Genomic DNA, 23,508 nt, shown 5'->3' on the forward strand with positions numbered 1-23,508 from the left:
AGTAAGTAGACATACCATGTGTATAAATTACAAATTGCAAGCAAAAAAGAAGAATTTTTTTTTTTTTGACCTTGTTCTATTATATATTTTATTTTTTAATTGTTCGAATCAATTTGTGTGTTTATTTATGATAAAATTATGATATCTGAATCGATTATACAAATTGCAAGCAAAAAAGAAGTAATTTTTTTGACCTTGTTTTATCATATATTTTATTTTTTAGTTGTTCGAATCAGTTTGTGTGTTCATCTATGATAAAATTATGATATCTGAATGGATTATATTGATTGTTGAACTTAATATTATTGGGCGATTTAATCTTTCAACCAATTCAACAACGATATTCATATACGAAAAGAAACATGAATTTATATTATCTGTCTTAATTAGTACTATTATCTTTAGCCAGCGCACAGATATTGCGTAATTAATTTCTTCTTAGTAAAAATCTTAAAGGAATGAAAAATATTAATGTTTTGTGTTTGGGTTAAAAACATTTTTAATTTTTAAATTATTGATAAGTTCTGATTTTAATTTCAAATACTTAAATGAAAACCTTCATTTAATTGAATTGTACTTTTTTTTTAATCCCCTATATAAAATTTGAATTTATATGCAAACTTTTGTACAACACCACAAAAAATACAACACAAAGATTTAATTAATTAATTTATTTTTATGATTTTTATTTTCTTGTTGAGTCAATATGGTGGGGGGAATCTAAAATAAAATAAAATTATATTCCTGCACTGCATGTACTTGGATGCTTCCATTATTATTTCAAACTTTTTAATTTCTTTGCAATATATAATATGGTCCATTCATTTTAATTTATTATTGAGATCATTATTATTAAATTATTGGTAAAGTTTAGCTTTTTTGAGTTATCACTTATCACTATAAGACTTGTGGACCCTCTTCCCTTATGAATGGAGTATTACTTCATTACTTGGCATATTCTTTGAAGCTTTCGATAGATGGATGTGCGAATAAAGTCGTAAATTTAATATTGATAATTTTTTTAAAATAACATAATATTTTTAATAATATAAGATTTTTTTAAAGAATCGTATTGATATAACATATAAATTATAATAGTTTAGTGAGATGAGTATGAAAATTGCAAAATGAAGTGATTAGAGTATAGGGTTAAGCTTAAGCCTCGTTTGATTGCACTTTAACAGAGGCTTGTACCTCTTAACTATCAAATGAAGTTGTTTTATTAAGATTTCGATCACTTAATGAGTGAATAAATTTCAATTATCTGGTTTCTGAATAAAGTTTTAATATCGTTAGAAAAAATTGTGAAGATGATTTTTTTAAGGAAAATTGTATATAATAGCAAATTAATAACCTAAAATAAATGGAATAGCTAGGGTTTGATTTAATTGTGCTCCATAGCAAACGTAGCTAATATTTGTCAGCGTCTCTCTCCCAGAAATCTCGCTCGCCACTCTCTATTCTCGCTCGCCTCTCTCGCTTTATACACAGAAGTGTATAATTCTGTTTCTGTTTTGTATAAAGCGAGAGAAAATTGTATATACATATGCAAAAATATATATCGTCGTGTTATACACTTAATTATACAATTTACAAACATTTTACTTCAAATATTGCAGAGAAAAAGGCCAACGAATTATACAGTTGCGAATTATACAATTTCAGTGAAATACAATTTTTTCTAACTTTATACAACAGAAGTATATATATTGTGTTTCTGTTTTTGTATAAAGCGAGAAAAACATATATATTCTTGCTATACACTTATAATCATGCAATGCACATACATTTTAATTCGATTCAACTGTATGCAAAACAAATTATACAGTTGCAGCTAAATAGGATTTAGACCAGCGAATTATACAATTGTATATGTATAGCAAATTATACAGTTTTATGTTTGCTATGGAGCGCAATTATGCAAACTTTGTTATAGCATACAAATATGAATTTTTTGTTTGCTACATTTGAAAGTTTGCTTCTTTTTTTTTTAATTGTTTTGTTTATATTATAACTGATCAACATTGAACAATCACTATATATTCTTCACTGTGGCTTTAAGCCACATCCCTACACACGATTATTGTGAAACTACCCCTATTATTATAATTACCGCTCGATCGTCGCTCACTAGTCAATCATTATAATCAGTCACCAGTAGTCATCATTGAACAAGAATCACAACCACCAGTCCACCATCGCTAGTCACTACCACTCCAACCGCCTTTATTATCACAATTATCATTATTGACAATCACTACCAGCATTGTCCAACAACGACCAACCATCATAATTACCATTTACTATCACCAACTATACCTCTTCCAATTTCCATCATCACCGACCACTATCATCAATCAACACCACTAGCAATCATTACTATCATTATCGTCATTTCTTGATCATATTAACACCATTATCAACTACTATCGTCAAAATCATAACCGTCGAACGACCCACCATCAATTCCCCACCCCACCCCACCACCACTCCTACTATACAAACAATCACTCCCAAATACAACCATCATCCAAAACGGTTACTAATATCACTAATTCCTTCATTATTAGAATATAAAAAGACAATTTGCACGATAAAATATCACTAACTTTTCTTTAATAATTACAATAACACACCACTACAAGTTTGCAATAAAGTCAAGAATACATATCACCACAAAAAAATCCCCCTAATTTTGTAACGTCTCTTAAATACAATAAATATAGCCGTTATAATCTCATCTTTTTATCTCCTTTAAATGTTGCACCTTTTATTCTCACTTTAAAAAAAAAAACTCAACAATCACTCAATTATTACCTATGGCTAAAGCAACTCTCATTCTTTTCCTACTTTTGTCCCACATTTCAGGTTTTTACACATTTTTTGAACTTTGATTCGTAATATTATACTGAATATATTATTATTATACGTGTATTTTCCTTATTTCTCATTCATATCGATACATAATTTGTTGATTTTCTTTCTTTTTATTTAAGGAGTTTATTTATGTTTGTAGTTCAATAATAATGTAATAAATTTTGTTATTCATCTACTTGAAAAATTATATCGTACATATACAAAGAAGAATTTATATGTATACGTACATTGTTGAATCTTTTTTACACAAAAGAATATTTTTGAATCTCCTCAAATAGAACGCATGCATGTGCGTGCCATTGGCACTAATGGAACTAGGGGACGCAAGGGGTTTATTGACTACTTTTTGTTGAAAAGTTACAATATATATATATAGTGTTGAATCTCATTCAATAGATTTGTTTAATGATTGCTAAAAATACACTTAAGATCGTTTCATTCTTAATTTTTTTTTGCAGTGGGGACATTGGTGTTAGCACATGAACAGGTAACTTCAATATCATAAAATTATATACTCTTTTTTATTTGATTGGACACAAAATTTAAGAATAAAGTAAAAATTTTAAAATTTGTAATTTGTCGAATTATAAATAAGAAATTTAAAATTAAATTATTATTCTGGACAAACTAAAAACAAAGGATTGATGCATAAATAATCATATTAATTCTTTTCATTTTCTATTTTGGATGAAGGGCTCAACCATACTAGACGTAAAATTCTTTTAATAGATCTTCAACTTAAATTGGATAGACAAAAGTCTTTTTTACCTATCCGATAAGTTTTTTACGGACTCAACTCTTTCAAATCCTCTCAACAATAATTGACCGTTCACTCATGCTTTCATGGTAGCAAGAAACTGGAAGTTTGTTATTGCTAATATGATCTGTTCTTTTGTGTGTGTGGACGAGATAAAGAAAAAAGTCTTCTTAGTTCTTAGTCTTCCTCTTTTTCAGTGATATCTACAAGAAAGAGTTTCACATAAATCGAAACGGTGCAAATATATACTTGTATAGGAAATTTACAAATTAATACTAATGTTTTTTTACATTTTGATTTATTTTTTTTGTAGAAAACTTGGTGTGTGGCTAAACCTTCATCAGATTTGAAAACATTAGAAGAAAATATAATTTATGCATGTTCTCAAGTGGATTGTAGAATATTGCAAAATGGTTGCACTTGTTATTCACCAAATAATCTTATGAACCATGCTTCTATTGCAATGAATCTTTATTATCAAGCTAATGGAAGAAATCAATGGAATTGCCACTTTGGTAATTCTGCCTTAATTGTCATGACAGATCCAAGTAAGTCTCTTTATCAAATTTTTAATTTTACGTAACACAATTTAACTTGAACGTAGTTTGACTCGATCGACACTTACAGTCTGTTTGATCAAGTTTCTGAACAACGAAAACTGTTTGTTTTAGTCTAAGCTTTTGATGAATTGAGTAGTAGTGTAAACAATTTTTCTTAACTAATGTGTTTTTCAAATTAATTAGTCAGATACGAACTGTAATAGTTAAAAGAAAAACACTTATGACGAAAAACTATTATCAAAATAAAAAGTAGATTTTTTAAAACTTAAACATTACTTTAAATATGTTATAATATTTGTGTGGATGTAACTTTTTTTTATTAAGCATAAAATAAGAAGTTTAAGGTGAAAATTAATGTAATAAAATTTACATAAAACTAAAATGGAGGGGGTAGTTACTTCCAACTAATATCTTAATTATGACAAATAATATGCAATCTTGATGATGTTAGTGATTGATTAATTATGAAATCTTGATAATGGCAGGTTATGGAGGCTGTATCTATGAGTGAAGACATGATTAGGAAAAGCAGCTAAATAAATTGAAGAGGCTTATTCTCTTGTTAATTATTATAAAATTTGATCATGTACAAATAGCCTTCTAATATCAATAAAAGATATTATTAAATGCTTTATACCATGCATTTCACATGAGACTTTTTAAATTGTTAGTATATCACCAAAACATTAATGGACATTAAATATTTCAAAACAAAATGGTGAGATTGTACGTGTTGCCAAAAAATGGACTAGAAGTCATATCATCGAAATTAAAACTGAGAAAATTACCTAATTCTTGTAAATTGACCCCTAAGTGTCCAAAAATATCTCGAAAAAATGGTCCCCAACTCCCTAGGGAGGATTCCGCTTGCTAAAAAGTCTTTGGACAGTCAATATTATTCATGGTATAACGCACGCGAAAAATATAAAAAACCACCTAATTTCCATAAATTGGCCTTCCCCTAACGCCCAAAAATGTCTAAAAATGGTGTGATTGTATCGTACTACTCCCGCAACTCCCTACAAAGTATTACGTAAAGGTTTCAAAAAAAACCCGACCAAAAGCCATATCAAAAGAATAGGACCCTTTGTAATGACACGAAAGAACATTTATGAGTCACTTAAGAAGAATTAGGTGATAGTGTTAGTTTTTCGCGTGCTAGTACGTGAAATTTTTCTACTACGAAATTTTGGAAACTTTGTTTTGCTAAAACTTAACACGATCCTATGTAATGATTCGGGATACAATGACTCACCATAATCAACGCCACTTTTTTACCAATCAATAGAGACTCAACAAAAATTTCACAATTTTTTCAGTTTTACATATATATTAGTACATATATTTTTTTATACGTCAATCATCGACTCTGTTTGAGCTCAAATTTTTTTTTTTTTTTTGGGTATATTACAGTGTGTGCTCTGTGCTGTGTACACTTCTTTCCCTATTAGAGTGTCATCAACTCATATAGAACAATGTTTTCATGTCGATACAGACAATTAATTCACAAATTATATTTTCCATTTTCTCTTCAAAGATCAAATCTTGGAACCCCATCATCTCCATTTTCATCATCTCAAATCCAAAATTCAGATTGGTTAAGCTCAAATGAAGTAATCAAGATTTTTCAAAATCTCAAAAACCCAAATTCAGCTCTAACTCTACTCAATCAAATCTCAAATCGAAAAGATTACAGACCCAATGAAGCGATTTATAGTGTGGTTGTTAAAAACTTAGCGATTGCTAAGAATTTTGATGCAATTGAAACCCTTATGGAGAAAATCAAAATCGAAAGGAAATGTAGACTTTCTGATGAGTTTTTCTATAATGTTATTAAGATTTATGGGCATTTAGCTGGTAGAATCAACAGATCAATCGATACCCTTTTCGATATGCCTAATTATAAGTGTTTTCCCAGTGTGAAGACTTTCAATTTCGTACTGAATTTGCTTGTGAATACTAAGCAATTTGATGTTGTTCATAAGGTTTACGTTCGTGGTTCCGAGTTGGGTGTTGAGATTGATGCTTGTTGTTTGAATATAATCATTAAAGGGCTTTGTCGTTGTGGAGAGATAGATGCTGCATATAAGGTGTTTGATGAATTTCCTAAACAGAATTGTTCACCCAATGTTAGAACTTTTTCTACTATAATGCATGCATTATGTGATCATGGTCGTGTTGATGAGGCGTTGAGTTTGTTAGATAGGATGGAGAATGAGAATGTTGAACCAGATGCCATCGTGTTTAACACGTTGATATCGGGGCTGAGGAAGCAAAGGCGAGTTGACGAGGGGATTGATATGTTCAAGAAAGTAATGCTGAAAGGTTGTGATCCGAATCCAGGGACTTATCAGGAGGTGTTGTATGCTTTGCTTGATGCTAAGAGGTTTTTGGAAGCGAAAAATTTCATGTCTGTGATGATCGATAAGAGAGTGAATCCAAGTTTCGAGTCTTATAAGGTGATAGTACATGGCCTTTGTGATGGTAAGCTTGTTGGAGATTTAGATTGGGTATTGAAGCAAATGGTGAGACATGGATTCGTTCCGAGGATGGGTATGTGGAAGAAGATTCTTGGTTGCTTGTTTCCCGATGGAGGTTGTTGTACTACTTGTACTCACAATGAGATTCTTGCAGACTAAGATTAAGAAGTCTGAATCTGAATGCACATCTGAATATACGGAACGAGTATGTGGAGGAAGATTCTTGGTTGCTTGTTTCCTGATGGAGGTTGTTGTACTTCCTATACTTAGGATGATATTCTTGCAGACTAAGATCACATGAAGATTAAGACGTCTGAATCTGAATGCACATCTGAATATACAGGACGAGAACGTGGAGGAAGATTCATGGTAATTGCTTGTTTCTTGATGGAGGTTGTTGTACTACTTGTACTTTACGATGAGATTCTTGCAGACTAAGATCTCATTAAGACCAAAACGTTTGAATCTGAATGCACACACATATGAATATTAAGATGATGCTATCATAGCTCTAGGTCTCATGATAGATAGAACAATAGTTTCTTTCTTATTTTAGAATTCAATTTACATATGTTGAACAAAAACTATTAACCTAGTCTTAGTGATGAGGAGATTGTTTTTCCCACAAAATAGAATGATTATTCTTTTCCTCTAAGCAAACACCAAAACAATATTGAGACACACAATCAACCTCATGATCATCATTTATCTCCATTTCCAAAAATTTCATGTCATCTTTAGGGGTGATAATATCCATCCAATTCAACTCAATATTATTGGATTTTGAATTATTTTGACTTTGATCACAAGGTTGCCAATTATACTCTAAATTGGCAACCCCTTGATTATTTTCTTGAAACAATTCATGTCCCTTCATGGTATGTTGATTGATTTCGACTTCAAGAGATCTAATCACACTCGTTAACCTCTCATCGTCCTGGTCATGATCATCAATGCCTTGAGTTTCGTCAAGCAATGACATGAGAAGGGCGCGGTTTTCTTGAGAGAGATCAAAGTTACTCAAGTCATTGCAAGTCTTGATGCATGACAAATTCTCAGGTACTAAGGTTGCCATATTGTTAAAAAGGAAGAAGAATTTAAATTAAATAGCACCAAACTATACTATTTTTTTTTTTAAAGACAAAAACTTGAACTCAAAAAGAGTAGATGCATCTCTTGAAAGAAGATTTGGCCTTTAAATAGGCACATAAAGGAAACATGCCATTTAGCCACACAAAAGTAATTAATATATATTTCTTTTTTCTTTTTGTTTTTCGCACAATGTTCAATATCAATCTAAAACTCAAACTCAAATTGATTTGGATTTACGTCGTAAAAGTCTCACTTTGATAAGGTACCCTCCCCCAACCAACCAACCAAAAACGAGTTCAATTTCAGAACTGGAATATGAAACCTCTAATTAAGGTCTTGTGGAGTTATTAATTATAAGTGAGACCTTTTAAAAGAGACAAACATGTAATTTAGACGGATATCTTCTGGTTCATATTAAGTTAATTATTGGACTATGACACATTTTTTTAAACAAAATATATTTAAGGGCCTAATTAAATATTACTTTCTATTATTATTCTTTTGATTATTTTCAAATTAGTCTCAACTAAATAAAGGTAAATATGAAAAAAAATCTCAACAATTTTCGTAAACTTTGAATAATTCACTTATTTTGAATCAGGACAAAATTCTTAACTTCACTTAGTATGAACTAGAGGAAGTACTATATATATCAAAGCCTCTAGGCATAATACATAAATAAATATTTTAATTTGGTCTTAGTTGACAACTAAACACTCCAATTTAAAATGCGCATATTAGACATCTTAATTATTTATTAAGTTGACCTCGTGAACATCATAACTTTGAGAATGCACCCTAGTACAGATATCTAGATGCGCATTTTCAAAGTTAAAATATATTATATCAAATTGAAGTATCTATATAGTCACTACGAAAGAGAAGATATCCATCCGCTCATGGAGACTAAGTTAAAAAATCTATCTACGTATTATATCCCAATAAAGATAGTTAAACCAAAGTATAATCCAATAGTAATCAAGTTATGTGGCTGAGGAACTTATCCCTACACTCCACCCTTCAAAATTGTATAATATATGATTCTATGGACCAATAAATTTGAGGGATCAAAAACTAGTGTTCAAACATTCTATTTTTAAATAGCTTTTTGAATCATTAGATGCTCCAATATTTTAACTTTTAGAAAGAAAAAGATATCATTATATTTGAGTGGAAATTTTTCTGTTTATAATTCCACTTAAATTGATGACTATATACTATACACTACACAAACATATTTGCTATATATTAATAATCTCAAAAAAAATATATTATAGCGTGTGTATATAACTTAAATCCTTGCTTTTAGAATTTAATTTCTTCTTATCTTTATCTCATCCAATTAAAGGAAACTAGACTAGAAAGCTCAAATTTAGCATATATATCTTACTTTTCTTTTTAATTTATTTTTAAAAAATGTTAGAAATCGTTTAAATTTTTCATTACTTCAACTAAGATTGTTTTGGATTAAAAATTTTAATTTTTTTTTCTTTTTTAAACTTCGTATTCAATCAAATAAAATGTAAATTAGGACAAATAAAATATTTTGGGTGAGGCAAACTTTATTTGGTGATGATGCATTTGGAATAGCAAATTGCTTTAATTAATTAAAGGCTAGAATATTAAAGCAAAGTAATTTAAGATAGTGGATGTAGATGGAAGAAAATCTTATTAGCTCTAAAAGTTAGGTCAATATAGAGAATTGGATGGTACATATTGAACAACTAATATTAAACCATGTGATGTGATCCTCTTTAGTCCAACAATTTGATATATACCTAAATATACTCCACTCTCAATATTGATTTCCCATATATATTAAAAAAAAATATTATGGGAAAAAGTGATTTAAGAGAGGCTGATTCAGAATTTAAAATTTATAAATTTCTTTAATTATTTTAAAATTAAAGCGTTAATTATTTTTTCTATTAATATTATTATTATTACACCCTCCGTCCGATATAAATGATATTGTTTGTCATGATTACTATTTTTAGAGTTAAACTATAAAAACTTTGACTAACATTTTAAGATATATTATTTCATCATATTAATATGCAAAAAAAAATTGTAATTTATAGCACTTTTCATACAGTTTTAGAATATCTATTTTTTTTGTTTAAAATATTAAATTAATTTGATCTAATTTAACTTTGAAAATTAGTCAAATTAACTTTCAAAAAGTATAATATGACAAACAATTTCGGACGAAGGGATAGTATTACTCTCCATCTATCTTATTGTTGAATTTTATTATTACTTATTGTTCCGTATAATTTATTCTAGTGCTTATTGTTTGAACCAATAATTTTTCTACTTTAACCGCTTTATCTTCACAAGACAAGAGTAAGAGAGATATACATCACCCTCGGGCCTCACTAAATCACTCTTGTGAAATTACACCAGATATATTGTTGTTTATTATTATTTAGCCTTTAGATCACGAAGAGGTAGTTGATGAGTTATGGAGACTTGTTGGAAAAAATAAGTTGGATAGTCGTACTTAAGTTTATTTTAATCTTTGATAGCAGGTTAGTTAATATATTATCAATTTATGTAATTACTCGATAGTCGATACTAAAAAAAAATTAAAAAAAAAATATATATATATATATATATATACTGTCACTATATAAAATTTTAAAACATATGTAAATAGATTAGAAATTCTTGCATGTTTACTTAGTCAAATATTTCAAACAAAACAACACTTGTCACAAATACTTCACAAATTAAATCAATGGCAACAGTACAAAAATACAGTTAGTGCCTTTCATCCATTCATTAATTCCTATAATTTTTACAATTGTTACCTTATTTTTCTCCCAACAGTTATATTATTACCTTTTTTTTTTAATTTATGTTTATATAAAGTTAAGAACATGTAACATTCTGTTTCATTTCAACACGAATTCAAATTAATCAAAAAACACAATGGACACTACTAAGAAAAAAGAGAAGAAGAAAGAGGTAATACGATTAGAACGCGAATCAGTTATTCCCGTACTCAAATCAAGATTGATCATGACACTAGCAAATTTAATCGAAAATGATTCAGATCGCGATGAATTTCTCAAGTTATGCAAGAGAGTACAATACACAATTCGCGCTTGGTACAACATTCAATTCGAAGACCTAATGGGCTTATACGCTTTATTTGACCCCGTCCACGGGTCCCAATGTCTCGATCAACAAAAATTAAACGATGATGACATAGATGAGCTAGAACAAAACTTCTTAACATACTTATTCCAAGTCATGGACAAAAGTAACTTCAAAATTGCTAGTGATGAAGAATTAGAGATCGCGAACGCAGGTCAGTACTTATTAAATCTCCCAATAACGGTTGATGAATCGAAACTTGACACTAAGCTTTTGTCCAAATACTTTGCTCGTAACCCTTGCGATGAAAAACTCCCCGAATTTGCGGATAAATATGTGATTTTTCGACGTGGAATTGGTATAGATAGAACAACGGATTGGTTTATAATGGAAAAAATCGACATGATCATCGCACGTACATGGAAATGGTTGATGAAAAGAACAGGAGGGGATAAATTTTTCGGTAAAAAAATATATAAACGTAATAAAAAACCGCGAAAAAAACGAATACCATCGGAGGAGGAACAAGATTTTTACGTAGAAAGAATTAGAATACAAAACATGGAGCTAACGTTACCAAATGTGCTTAGTAAAATCACAATTCAAGAGCCAACGTTCGAAAGAATTATAGTTATTTATAGACGTGCAAGTGAGGAGGACGAAAAACCCGATAGGGGTATTTACGTCAAACACTTGAAAAATATACCGATGGCGGATTTAGAAATTGTGTTGCCCGAGAAAAAAAACCCTAGTTTAACCCCTATGGATTGGGTACAATTTATTGCATCGGCCGTGGTAGGTCTATTCGCGGTTGTTACATCTCTTGACATGCCTCAAGCTGACGCGTGGGTCCTCTTTGCGATTTTATCGACAGTAATAGGTTATTGTGCCAAGATATACTTTACATTTCAACAAAATATGGCACAATATCAAAATTTGATCACTCAATCGATGTACGATAAACAATTAGATAGTGGAAGGGGTACGTTACTACATTTATGCGACGATGTGATACAACAAGAGGTTAAAGAAGTTATAATATCGTATTTTATACTTATGGAACAAGGTAAGGCGACGTTGATCGATCTCGATACGCGATGTGAGGAGTTGATCAAGGAGAGATTTGCTATAAGTTGTAATTTTGATGTAGATGATGCAGTGCAAAAGTTGGAGAAACTTGGGATTGTGTCTAAGGATGAAATTGGAAGGTATTTTTGTATTGGACTTAAGAGGGCTAATGAAATTATTGGATCAACTACTGAGGAACTCGTACTTAAAGCAAGACAGGCTCAGTCTGGCGTTACTAATTCATGAGCCAGATTGAATTTGGAATTCTATTTTTTTGGAATTTTTATAATGTTGTGTTAATTTTAACTATCCTTGAGAGAGCATGGTAGATGGAGTTTTATCCAAAATTTTTATTATTTCAGTTTTGTGTCAATTTGTAGCCAAAAAAGAATAAATGAGTTTTGCTTCTTTCTTTTTTTTTTATATTGATTTATCAATTCAATTATTAGTTTTTTTGTTATGTACCAACTATTTAGTGGCACTAAATATTTTAATACTAAACAAATAAAGCAAAATCAAGGAAGGAGCTTAGTCTACATTGATTATCATTAACAAATATTTTTATTCATTTGATTGTCGATTTGATGTGTTTAGAAATCTATAAGCAATAAACTATATCAATAATATAAAAGAAAAAATTGAACTAAATCAATTGAAAAACATATTTACTCGCTATTATATTATATGCTTTCAAACAATTTTGGAATTGACGAATTCATATAGTTTAAATTTCTAGTAATGATATATCGTGGGAGAACCGTTTTAACTTATATTAAATTATTTCAATTCATATTATTTATCTCAACCCTCATATGCTTAAACTCGCCCCGTGATACACTCATTTTGTTACATTCCATATATATATATATATATATTTTCATGTCTCTTAACACAATATACTAAGTTTTATCTCTAAAAAGTTCAAATTCCAATACAATGTGTTTGAAGTTTTTCGTGTTTTAGCTAAGTATTATTTTGTTCTCTTTTTCCCTTGGCATTAAAAAAATAATACTTTATAAATTCAACTATTTTTCAATCATAGACCCAAAAAATTGGCTAGAACACACCATCTTTATCAAATCTATATAGTTACAAAAATGTTATAACATATTTAAAATAAAAAATTATTTACTTAGATCACATAAACTACTAGTAAACAAAAAAAAACTAATCACGTGAAAGCTATACATTTTACTTTTAAAAAAATATATATTTTTTCAAATTACAATAATTTAATTTATTCAACCACCATCACACACACGTCATTACCTTCACCATGAGTATTTTTTTTTTTCAATTATAGAGCCCAAAAAATAGCTAGAACACACATTTTTATATAGTCACAAAAATATTGTAACATAGGTAAAATTATAAATTTTGAAATTACTTATTTACGATACTTTGAAATCTCCACCACAATATATTTTAATTTCACATAAATATGAGTTGAACAAGTGGCAAAAACTACTAGCCACATGAAACTAAACATTTTCCTTTAAAAAAAATATATAGTGAAATTACTATTTTTTCAACCATCCACCCTCCGTCACCATCTCCACCACAATCTATCAATTCGCGTTTTGACCACCTCCATGACCTTGATAACTCCCTCCTCCGGCATCAATAGCTATGGTGTTTAGTGCCGTTGTGGCGATGACACTAGCCACAACGGTAGAACCACCATTGTCATTGTTCCCATGCATGGTCTCTCCACCATTATCTCCATCGGTTGTTGCATCATATGTCTCACGGGTCGATCCTCTAACTTTTGTACGCGCCTCAATGTCTGTAGGCGCGCTATTATTTTTATCGTTGTTTTGACAAAACGTAACGAAAATAACTAAGATGATGAATGCACAAAGGAGAACGATGCTTATCATAGTATACACCACCATATTGTAACTTATTTCGTTTATGGGTTTTGAGGAATTTGAATTTGAATTTGTGAAATTTTAACTAGTGTTATTTAACTAATTATGGAATTTCTTATTATGATGACAAGTGGGTAATGGATAAATCCCTTTAAATTTTTTAATGGGATAATAATACTTTTGGCGTATCAATTACTTTTTTATACGTATATATAAGAAAATATTATCATTGACAACAAAAACACAAATTCATGAAATGTCAAATTTAGTCCCCTAAATGAGTAAACAATAATAAAATAAATAACCAAGTCAAAATTGGACTAAACAATTGCTAAATTAGTTTACACATTAATTCCCTCATTTTCTCTTTGGCTTCTTTGATTGTTTTCCCTTCTTATTAACTCCCAAGTATTTATGAACCTCTTGATCGTCACCATCATCTCCACCACCTCTGTGTTTCCTTTTCCCACCAGTTTCTTTGATTTTCTGCATCAACACCCGTCGCATATGTTTTAATTAGAATCTAATAACACAAAAAGTAGTGCATTTTTTGAGGATCTGACTCAAGTGTGGCAATATTTTTGGAGTCGAGCAATATAGTGTATCAGCATGCAAGCATCATGAATATGAGCAACTATAAGATACTCGTGGAGAAAGTCGTTTACATGTATGTCACCTCGAACAACATTCTCTGACTGAGAAAAGCACATAAGAGACGCATGTTGTGAATGATGGCCAGACCTAACTCCAATACACACCTCAAAGCAAAATATGTTTCGCACTACTAGCTCTACCTTGTGACATTAACACGCGAGCCTAATGAAAAAGGTGAACAAGGAGAATTCAACTAGTATTTTATGAGCCTGTTTGGATTGGCTTATAGCTTATGCCTTATATACAAGTCAAAAACCATAAGTTAGGATTTCTAACTTTTGATTTTTGGCTTAAAAGCACTTCTTTATTATATTCAAACACGAAAACAATGCTTAAAAGCTATTTTAGCTTTAAAACACCTAAAATAAGCCAATCCAAACTGTCTTGTTATAAAAGGGAAATGAATAATAGTAATAGGGTTCGTTGCACTTTATTTAATTGGCTGAAGTAAGAGCTTTAACCCATGCATCCACAAGTTAACCACCTAGGTGGCAACTTAAGTAACCCCCTCCTGCCCCCATCCCCTAGAAAAGTAAAACACCGAAGAGAGAAATACCATCAATGAGATCCTTTTGGCTTCTGTGACACGCTCCAAGAGTAGCAAAACCTCCTCTTCCTCTGCGGGATACTCGGGTAGTTTCTTCCCTGGAGATTATCAAATTTTAGTTTGGAAAACAATACATAGCAGCGGGTAGACTAGAAGGAACACAAGGAGGAGGGGGGGGGGGGGAGGGTACTAGAGTCTCGGAAATATTTCTGTATTTCATACCAATAAGCTTTTCTATCTGTATATACCACTCCAACTCATACTGATTTACTAATGATATGGCAACCCCGGAACGTCCTGCTCGTGCAGTTCTTCCCACTCTATGTATATAATCCTGCAAGCAATGCATATAGTGATAAGCTTAAATCGCACCAGAAAACAAAATTAAGATATTCAGATTGAATTGATGAGTATCAACTCAAGTATAGATAAATCCAGGACCACCCCAATGAAAACAGCATAACTTTACAAGCAGGAAGAATAGCAAGATCCACCTTTGAGTTTGTTGGAATATCATAGTTGATAACCATATCAACAGACGGTATATCAAGTCCTCGACTGGCCACATCAGTGCATATAAGGATATTGCACTCTCCGGCCTTAAATTTGTTTAGAGCTCCAAGCCTTTTATCCTGACCAAGTAAAATATGATTATTATTTTTTTGGGTGTGCGGGTGGGGATGAAATAGAACCAGCAAAGAGGAAATTGTGAACCTGTTAAAATATGTTTTAAGTATGAGAGTATACCTGAGTCATCTGACCACTAATTGGTATGGCTCTCAAGCCTAGGTTGCGAAGCATCAAAGCCAGAAGACGAGTTGCATCACATGTGCGAGTGAAAACCATAGATGTACTGCCAGACATCTCAGTCAGAATATAGATAAGATAGCAGTCCTGTGAACCATGGACAAATAATAAAGTCAGACCAGAAGTCATTATTTCATAATTGAAATAGGACCATAAATCATAATTCAGTAGACCAAAGCAATTACATCTTTAGCCCATCAGGTAGAGGGTCTTTTAAGTTTATTCCTTCTATATGGTCTCTAGCATACAGTCCCACACGATTACCAGGCATTAGATATATTATCCTTCTGATAATTTTCAATGCCTAAACAAAAGGATTTCCTATTATGGATCTACAAAATACTGTTATACATCTTGCTGGGGAGCAACCCGTACATAAGATCTCAAAAGAAGGTCTGCTCACCAGGGAAAGAGGGAGAGGCCAACCAAAGATGGCATATTTGAGGGGACAGTCCGAGGACAGGGGGATATACATTTTCTTTGTTATATCTGCTCTACCCTCTTGTTCGTGGGAAAAGGTAATGGAGGCACTAGTATACTGCTAAGTTCCTGGAGTAATAGTTCTACTAATAATGCAAAAAATTGATTAGGGCTAGAAGTGTAAGAAAGCCCATAGCTGAGACTACAATAGTTCTACTAATAATGCAAAAAAAAAATTATTAAGGATAGAAGTATAAGAAAGCTCATAGCTGTGACTACAAATCTAGTAACTTGCTTGATTAGGAACATATAAAGAGATCCATCTGCCTAAACAGATGTTTAACTGCATATGCCTTAACTGCGGCAAGCCCTATATGTGGCCTGACCTCTAAGTCAGTGGGATTATGTTCACTTCAATAATCAAGAGTTGCAACTACTTAAAATGCTTTCATGATTAATACTTCTGGGAAAGCTAAAAATATGAACCTTGTAAAGAGTGATTCGCTGTGCTACTTAGTTTTTTTATCTAGTAAAGAAGGTTCACTGAAGATGCATCAAGAAGATGTTGCACTCTTCATGTTAGTTATTACTTTGTAACACTAAACAACACAATCATTATGATCACGTCTCCCCTCTTTTATCCACGTAATTGTTTCTTATTTTAGTGGTGTCAAAATGCCAATGTACATTCTTCAGCGATATAATGATCATTATTGGAGAACACAGCACCACATATAATGATCTGTTGTAAAAATACACTAAATGTCTGGACAATTTTGCTGCTTAAGCAGAAAATATTGAACTCATCGATTATAATCAAACAAAATGAAACATGCATGGAACATCATTATTAAGCCAATTGCCACTTGTGTTGCTTTTTTCCAACAAAACTAAAATAGAATCTCGTCACTGAAAAATTAACCTTATATTTAGCAGGAAGAAAACGATACTGCTGCTTCAGTGTATCAACGGTGGAATATTTAGATGCAGCTTCAATCTGAAAGAAATTATAAACAAAGTTATGGAAAATACTCTTGAGCACCTAAAATCCTCTGGTGACAATTGACATTGTTGTACCTTAACAGGATTTCTCAAACAAGCCCTCTGAAGTTTCCGCACCTGTATTTCAAGTACATATCTATTTAGAATCAGATTTCCCAAGCAAAAAGGTCAGTCCATGGAAAGTTTAAGCGTGAAATTTGATTCCTTAAAGAGCCAAGCAGAACAGAAGCAAATTAACGTGCCATTCATAACATCCCCACCTTCTCCTCTCAAAGACTCGAACAATTTCATGTAATAATAGTTTTGGTTCTACGCTATAAAGTATAAGTGCATATACTTCCATAATAATGATAACTGATCAATGCACGCCAGTACAAGAAAAAAGCTGAAATACAAGTATAAAGCTCCTCTGTTTTCTGGTATATTCTCATAAATAAATATCAAATGAGCAAGATATTTAAAAATTAATGAAAGCCAAAACTTCATGAAAGCACTTTTTCTCCGCAAATACTGAGGAAAAGCTATCTACCCAACCATAGAGAGGGGATTTTCCTTAAAGAGAATCTAGAAAGAGAAATTACCCACAAGCAGAGAATAGAACATTTATAATTAACAATGGTTTCCTATAAACACTTGAAAAACTGACCTTTTTGGTCATTGTAGCAGAAAAGAGATAAGTCCTTCGTTCATGGGGAATAGCATTCAAAATCTGATCGAGGGCCTTCTCAAAATCCTCATTTAGCAACCTGTCCGCCTCATCTAATACCTGTTGCATGTAGCTGTGTTCAAATTCATGACACAGACTGTGCATGCATGCTCTTAACTAACTAAAATAATCTGTTGTGAAACACTATTTACAATTTCAAAAACCTATATTTGGTTACAAATAGAATTTGCGATGTTAAAAGAAGTATATAAACCAGGATACATAGAAGGAACATCAGATTTGTTAAGAATCCATGTCATCCTAAATCAACCCATTCTTGCTTATCATTTGAATAGCATATAACGAAATGCATTTTTACTTTTAGATACATATTGCTTCAATTAATCAATGTCTTGCTCGGTCCAATTGTAGCCACCTAAGGCGATGAAGCCATTGTGCTTCTTTGGACATATCACATCAATGATTCAGTGCTGTATTGAGGGGAAGGCATTTAACTAGCAACTAACACAAAGACGAGCAAGATTCAAATGAACATATCTTTCTAAGGTCGCCTAAGGCTTTCTGCAGCTCAAAATGTTGGTTAGTTAGAAAGTAAAGACCAACTCAAGAGCCAATGGAGGCAGGAAAAAATGACAAGTAACTTTGCCTCTGACAAGAGATATACTGTATATACACTGTGAAAAACAGCAAACATCACTTTTTAATGTGCAGTAGTGATATAATAACATATCCTTCAAACAAATAAATAAAACAACATCTGCACTCTTGGATTTTCATCTGAAAGAAAAAGAAATGCATAAACAGATAAAAGAGGACATCTCTGGAGCATTTGTGAGCATAAGACTCTATGGACGAACTTACCAAGTACTTTATCGTACGGAGAGAAAACCCTTTGGTATTGGAAAGATGATCCAAGAGGCGACCAGGTGTTGCAACCTACATCATACATCAACGCAAATGAGCACTCAAATTTAAGAATATCAAAGATTGAGCTTATGGCTTAAGATAACATCTGTAACGACCTACAATAGGTTTAGCAAAATTGGTGTAAAAAATCATCTGCGAGGCATTCTAAACTAGTTTTGCTGACCAGGGAACATTACATATGTCTGAATATTTGAAGTTAGGCCAGCAACTGAATTGACTGAGTACACTTAATAGTTATCTTTGATAGGCAAGTAAGAATTGTATTGGTAAATTGCATCAAGATGATGCAGAACGATACATCAGGAACCTTACAAAAACACAGCCTCCGGCTGCACAAACATGTGGGCCGATTGAGGAAATCTAGTACACTATCAATACCATCTACATCATTTAACTTGAATCAAAGAGCTAATAAAGAAGGGTTTTGTACTTCAACTTGTTAATATTCTCTTTACTGTTTAAAAACATTTCTGATTTCTTTACCTCCAAATAGTCCATCAGAGAAACTATCCTACTTGCAAACAAGGCAGAAGTTAGAGAGGCTAAGACAAAACCACCTCCATGATTGAAAAGAAAAGGTTGAGTCTACACCAAAAGTCTTCTCATAGGCAATAGGAGAAACTGTTGGAATGCCTACCAGTGGGTCCGGAGTTGTATCTAGTCCAAATTGAGTGATTTGCTTTTAGGAGTAGTCAAATTAAAAAAATCACAAATTTAGGGAAGGATTGCTGCCCTAGATGGATAATAGTTGACGTCTTGGTCTAAGCGGTTTCCTGTGGAGTACTATACTACACCCAACATCGCCCTTGGAAGGTGGACTCTTCCTACACAGCTGGACATCCGATTCTAAAAAAAGATGTCGGGATTTATCACCACATCCATGCCTGATAGACCTCATAGGCAAAGTGGGGAAGAAAATCTTCTTGGGTGGTTGCCCGTCTCAGCACACTTAATAGCTGATTTTTGTATTACTTCCACTCACTTAATAGTTGATATCCTACTTACCTTACCTAATAAAAAACAAATAGTCGACAGCTTGATATCATATTATTTCCACTCCAGACTTCTATAACATGATCTTTTGCATATTTCTTTTGCAGCCTCTCATAAGGAAATAAAGGTTACTGATCTTACAAACCTAGGATGGTGCATAGTGCTGAATGAAAACGGCATACCAGGAACTAAGATTTTTCATGTTTCAAGGCAGACCAATAGTATACCAACTTTATTTCATTAGATTGCTAAAAGGATATATCATCTACCTTTTATAACCATCAGGTACCTCTGACATAGGAGATGGCTACTTATAATTCATAAAGGACTTATTTATAAGCCAAAGCATTTTGCAAAAGTTAAAACATAAGCACATTTCTTATCAGATGATCTAAGAAGAAAAGGTCACTAACATACAGTAAAGACCCTGATAGCTGGACTAGGAGCTCTTCTCACAAGATACTGGCAACAAATTTAACAAAAAACTGAGAAAGCATTTTCAAACAAAGTGGGGTAAGGTAACATGTAACTAAATAGCTATTTACAGCCAGGATTTTTTAAATGTATCTAGGGAAATCCACACGACCCCCTAATCTGTTGAAAGAAGACATCAGAAACTTACGAAGCTAACTGCATGCTCCAAACAATAGCATGAGGCTACAATGACCTGATACACTTAGTCAAGGCTGAGAAAGAGATACTCAAAAAACAGCATCAGAGGTAAAATAAAGCAGGTGGTGCTTGTCCCTTAAACAAATAGATATTACACCACCAACTCTGCCTCATATTGTATTTTCCTTTTAGTTTATATTTTGGCAAGGAGATTTTACTATCTGTAACTCCATTACTACTTGTGTCACCTTAACAAGAGACATAAAAATGTGGTAATAGATATATCAGTACTTACAACAATGTGAGGTCGTTTCCCGAGGGCAATGCTCTGTTGTACTTGATCTATCCCTCCAACCAGCTGCAAAACAATTACCAGCGATCATTTAATCAAAAATATGTCTAGCTGAATGCCAATGTCAACCATCATATACCAGACTGTTCAATCGTGACACACTTTATCCTTTCCTACAGACATGCCACTACAAATTCCATTGGCTAGAAAGTGTTTATCAGCCTATGATTACATTTGAAGGGGAAATGAATTGTTCATGTATGTTCATATGACTTAGTGAAGCTCACCACTGCACATTTTACTCCAATACCGGATCCTAAAGCTTCAAACTGTTCAGCAATTTGAATGGCGAGCTCTCTGGAATATGCAAACAAAAAAGATGAGATTTGAATCATTAAAGAGCTTCTACAAAATAAAACAAGTAATCAGAAGAATAAGAGACCTTGTTGGAGAGAGAACACAGGCAAAAAAGGCATGCGGAGAATCTAATAAGGATTGCAGTATAGGAATTGCAAAAGCTCCCGTCTTTCCAGAACCCGTTTGTGCCAGACCAATTAGGTCTTTGCCTGGAACAAAAACCAATCAAATTGTTTATAACAAAAAATAGATTTCACCAAATAGAGGTTGATATACAAAAGGTTAATTAAAGGATCTCTATGAATAATGTACTCTACACAGCAAAAGGATCCCCACCCACCCACCCACCCCACAAAAGGGCTCAGGCTACATGGAATCACAGCTCAATCACTCTCCTATTGCTAGTTATTACAACAACCCACATCACTTGATTGACGGAGTTTTGCACGGTCCATTAAATTTTCCTCAAAAATGCAACATTATATTCCATAACTTAGTTGTAAATTTGCATTTTAAAGACATGGTTTCTGAAAGGCTAGCATTCATAAAAGTATTTTACAGGAAAATCCACCTGATCCTTCCCGTTGCTATTCCAATTTATCTTCGTAAAATAATATATCGTTCCAAAATCTTCAATTCCCTTAAATTGAATCACTTCAAACACCACCTCTTTATGCAATTACATAAAGCTTCTTTTATATGGATTTAAGTTCACCCTACCTACACCACCATTATATCCAGTAACTAATTATTTTCCCCTAGACATAGTAAATTAAATCAGAACACCCTAAACCCCTGGAAGACTGAAAAATTCACCACTAAACCCAGCACTTAATTACCTCTCTCCACAAATTTGTTCGACAATGAAATGTTGCTTCTCTATTATTCATAACACTAGTCTTGATTAATTTTGCAACCAAGGGCAAAACTAAATAGAACAGTGGAAGTTTTGCAACCTCACAACCCAAAATCAGACATAGAACCCACTGGGATAATCAGCTTAGAAATAAAAACCTATTTTAATTACTAGCAGAAAGCCAAATCCACTGCAACATGCGGCAACGAAAAGATGAATGAACATAAAGAAGGGAATACTGAAAAACCTTCAAAGGCATGAGGCATAGCTTCAGCTTGTATCTTAGAAGGGTTTTTCCAACCCAAATTATCACAAGCCTCAATCAATTGATCACAAACTCCTAATTCTTTGAAAGACTTCGTTTCTTCTTTGGATTCATCCATTTAGCCGCAGATCCAAGACTTCTCCACAGAGGGTTCTATTATGACAGTAACTTCAAATCAACAAGCAACAATTAACCGGTTTGAATTATCTGTATTTTAAGTAACATTTAAGCATCAATTGCTGAAAATCACATTTCAAGTGTTGGAGCTGATTTTATAAATAAGCAATCACAAATTCAGATAGAAACTAAAAGAAAGTTGTTAGCACTATAAAAGAAATGAGTACTACAAAAATTTTAAGCCTAAATTTATTCAAACACAAAATAATTATAAGTTACTATCAACAACATATAAATTGTTACGAAAGGAAATTATGTTTATTGAACTAATGACTTTTAATTCCTAATTTACACAAAGAAAAACTCCATACTCCCAAAGTCAAAGGTTCTTTAAAGCTTCTTATATCTCATTGTACCAAATATATCGTCGCATGTGCTTTGTAAGGCAAGTGGCGAAAGTTTTCCATTGATATTTTATTTTCACTTTTCACCTTTGGGATGCTTAGCATTACCCTATTGAGTTGTATGTGTGCATAGTGATCCCTATATCCTTGGATATCATTTGGTAGCTGGTTAGAATTATGCCGGGAATTTATATACTATCAATTTTGCAGGATTTAGTTATTCCATCATACATGCACAAAATAATACATAGATTCACTCATAACTTATACATGTATTAATCATGCAAGTTTTTAAAATTGCACACCGAACATCCTACTAATTTTATACCTGAATATATTACCAGCTACAAAAAGTGGTAGTACTACTTAAGCAGGATTAAATGCTTGCATAACTCATCTCCAAACCAGCTACTAAACGACTCCTAATTTGTTGCATGAAGTAACACTTTCTCTTTATAGTTTTACTCGTTTTTTCTCTTCACCTTAACATTTCACTCAATAACAACAACATACTGAACGATTCAATCATCACTAACATTGAAATACACTCGTTTTTTGGGAGATTTATAGCAGAAACAAAATCAAGTACAAAAAACAGAGGAAAAACGCAGAGAAGCTTAAAAGTCGCATAGCAAAAAATGTAGAGAGAGAAAAACTTACCGAGAATCGCAGAGAAGAAACGCAGAAAAATTACGCAGAGAGAAGTGAAGAGACGCCGGAGAAGAAAGAAGAAAAAACCAAGATTTGTGTAGTGTAGGGCTTTTGTAATTGAGGGTAATGT

At 32.3% G+C, this 23,508-nt stretch overlaps 4 protein-coding genes across 6 annotated transcripts; 3 read left to right on the forward strand and 1 right to left on the reverse strand.

Moving 5' to 3' along the window:
• The first annotated feature begins 2,773 nt into the window (after positions 1-2,773).
• Positions 2,774-4,828, forward strand: LOC101265075 (glucan endo-1,3-beta-glucosidase-like). Its single transcript, XM_010328803.4, has 4 exons — positions 2,774-2,868; positions 3,336-3,364; positions 3,948-4,182; positions 4,680-4,828. The coding sequence occupies exons 1-4, from the start codon at positions 2,820-2,822 to the stop codon at positions 4,703-4,705; spliced, it is 339 nt and encodes a 112-aa protein (XP_010327105.1). The 5' UTR covers positions 2,774-2,819; the 3' UTR covers positions 4,706-4,828.
• Positions 4,829-5,470: 642 nt separating this feature from the next.
• On the forward strand, positions 5,471-7,845 carry LOC101264768 (pentatricopeptide repeat-containing protein At3g14580, mitochondrial). The gene has a single exon (XM_004248443.5). It carries the CDS (start codon positions 5,670-5,672, stop codon positions 6,831-6,833), a length of 1,164 nt encoding a protein of 387 aa, XP_004248491.1. The 5' UTR covers positions 5,471-5,669; the 3' UTR covers positions 6,834-7,845.
• An 89-nt stretch (positions 7,846-7,934) lies between these two features.
• LOC101264468 (uncharacterized) lies at positions 7,935-12,359 on the forward strand. Its single transcript, XM_004248442.4, has one exon. It carries the CDS (start codon positions 10,701-10,703, stop codon positions 12,180-12,182), a length of 1,482 nt encoding a protein of 493 aa, XP_004248490.1. The 5' UTR covers positions 7,935-10,700; the 3' UTR covers positions 12,183-12,359.
• Positions 12,360-14,014: 1,655 nt separating this feature from the next.
• DEAD31 (DEAD-box RNA helicase DEAD31) lies at positions 14,015-23,458 on the reverse strand. 3 transcript variants are annotated; one of them, NM_001328198.1, is made up of 14 exons: positions 23,388-23,458; positions 22,189-22,359; positions 21,171-21,294; positions 21,016-21,085; positions 20,732-20,794; positions 18,766-18,840; positions 17,884-18,003; positions 17,313-17,354; positions 17,158-17,232; positions 15,756-15,902; positions 15,503-15,640; positions 15,231-15,342; positions 15,018-15,106; positions 14,015-14,293 (listed from the first exon to the last, which is right to left on the reverse strand). In NM_001328198.1, the coding sequence occupies exons 2-14, from the start codon at positions 22,322-22,324 to the stop codon at positions 14,165-14,167; spliced, it is 1,320 nt and encodes a 439-aa protein (NP_001315127.1). In that variant the 5' UTR covers positions 22,325-22,359; positions 23,388-23,458; the 3' UTR covers positions 14,015-14,164. The 3 variants fall into 3 exon arrangements, with proteins under 3 accessions (NP_001315127.1, NP_001315126.1, NP_001287925.1); NM_001328197.1 differs by having other exon boundaries at positions 22,189-22,374; NM_001300996.2 differs by having other exon boundaries at positions 22,189-22,413.
• Positions 23,459-23,508: the final 50 nt, after the last annotated feature.

Source organism: Solanum lycopersicum, chromosome 10, assembly GCF_036512215.1.
Source record: "Solanum lycopersicum chromosome 10, SLM_r2.1".
NCBI lineage: Eukaryota > Viridiplantae > Streptophyta > Magnoliopsida > Solanales > Solanaceae > Solanum > Solanum lycopersicum.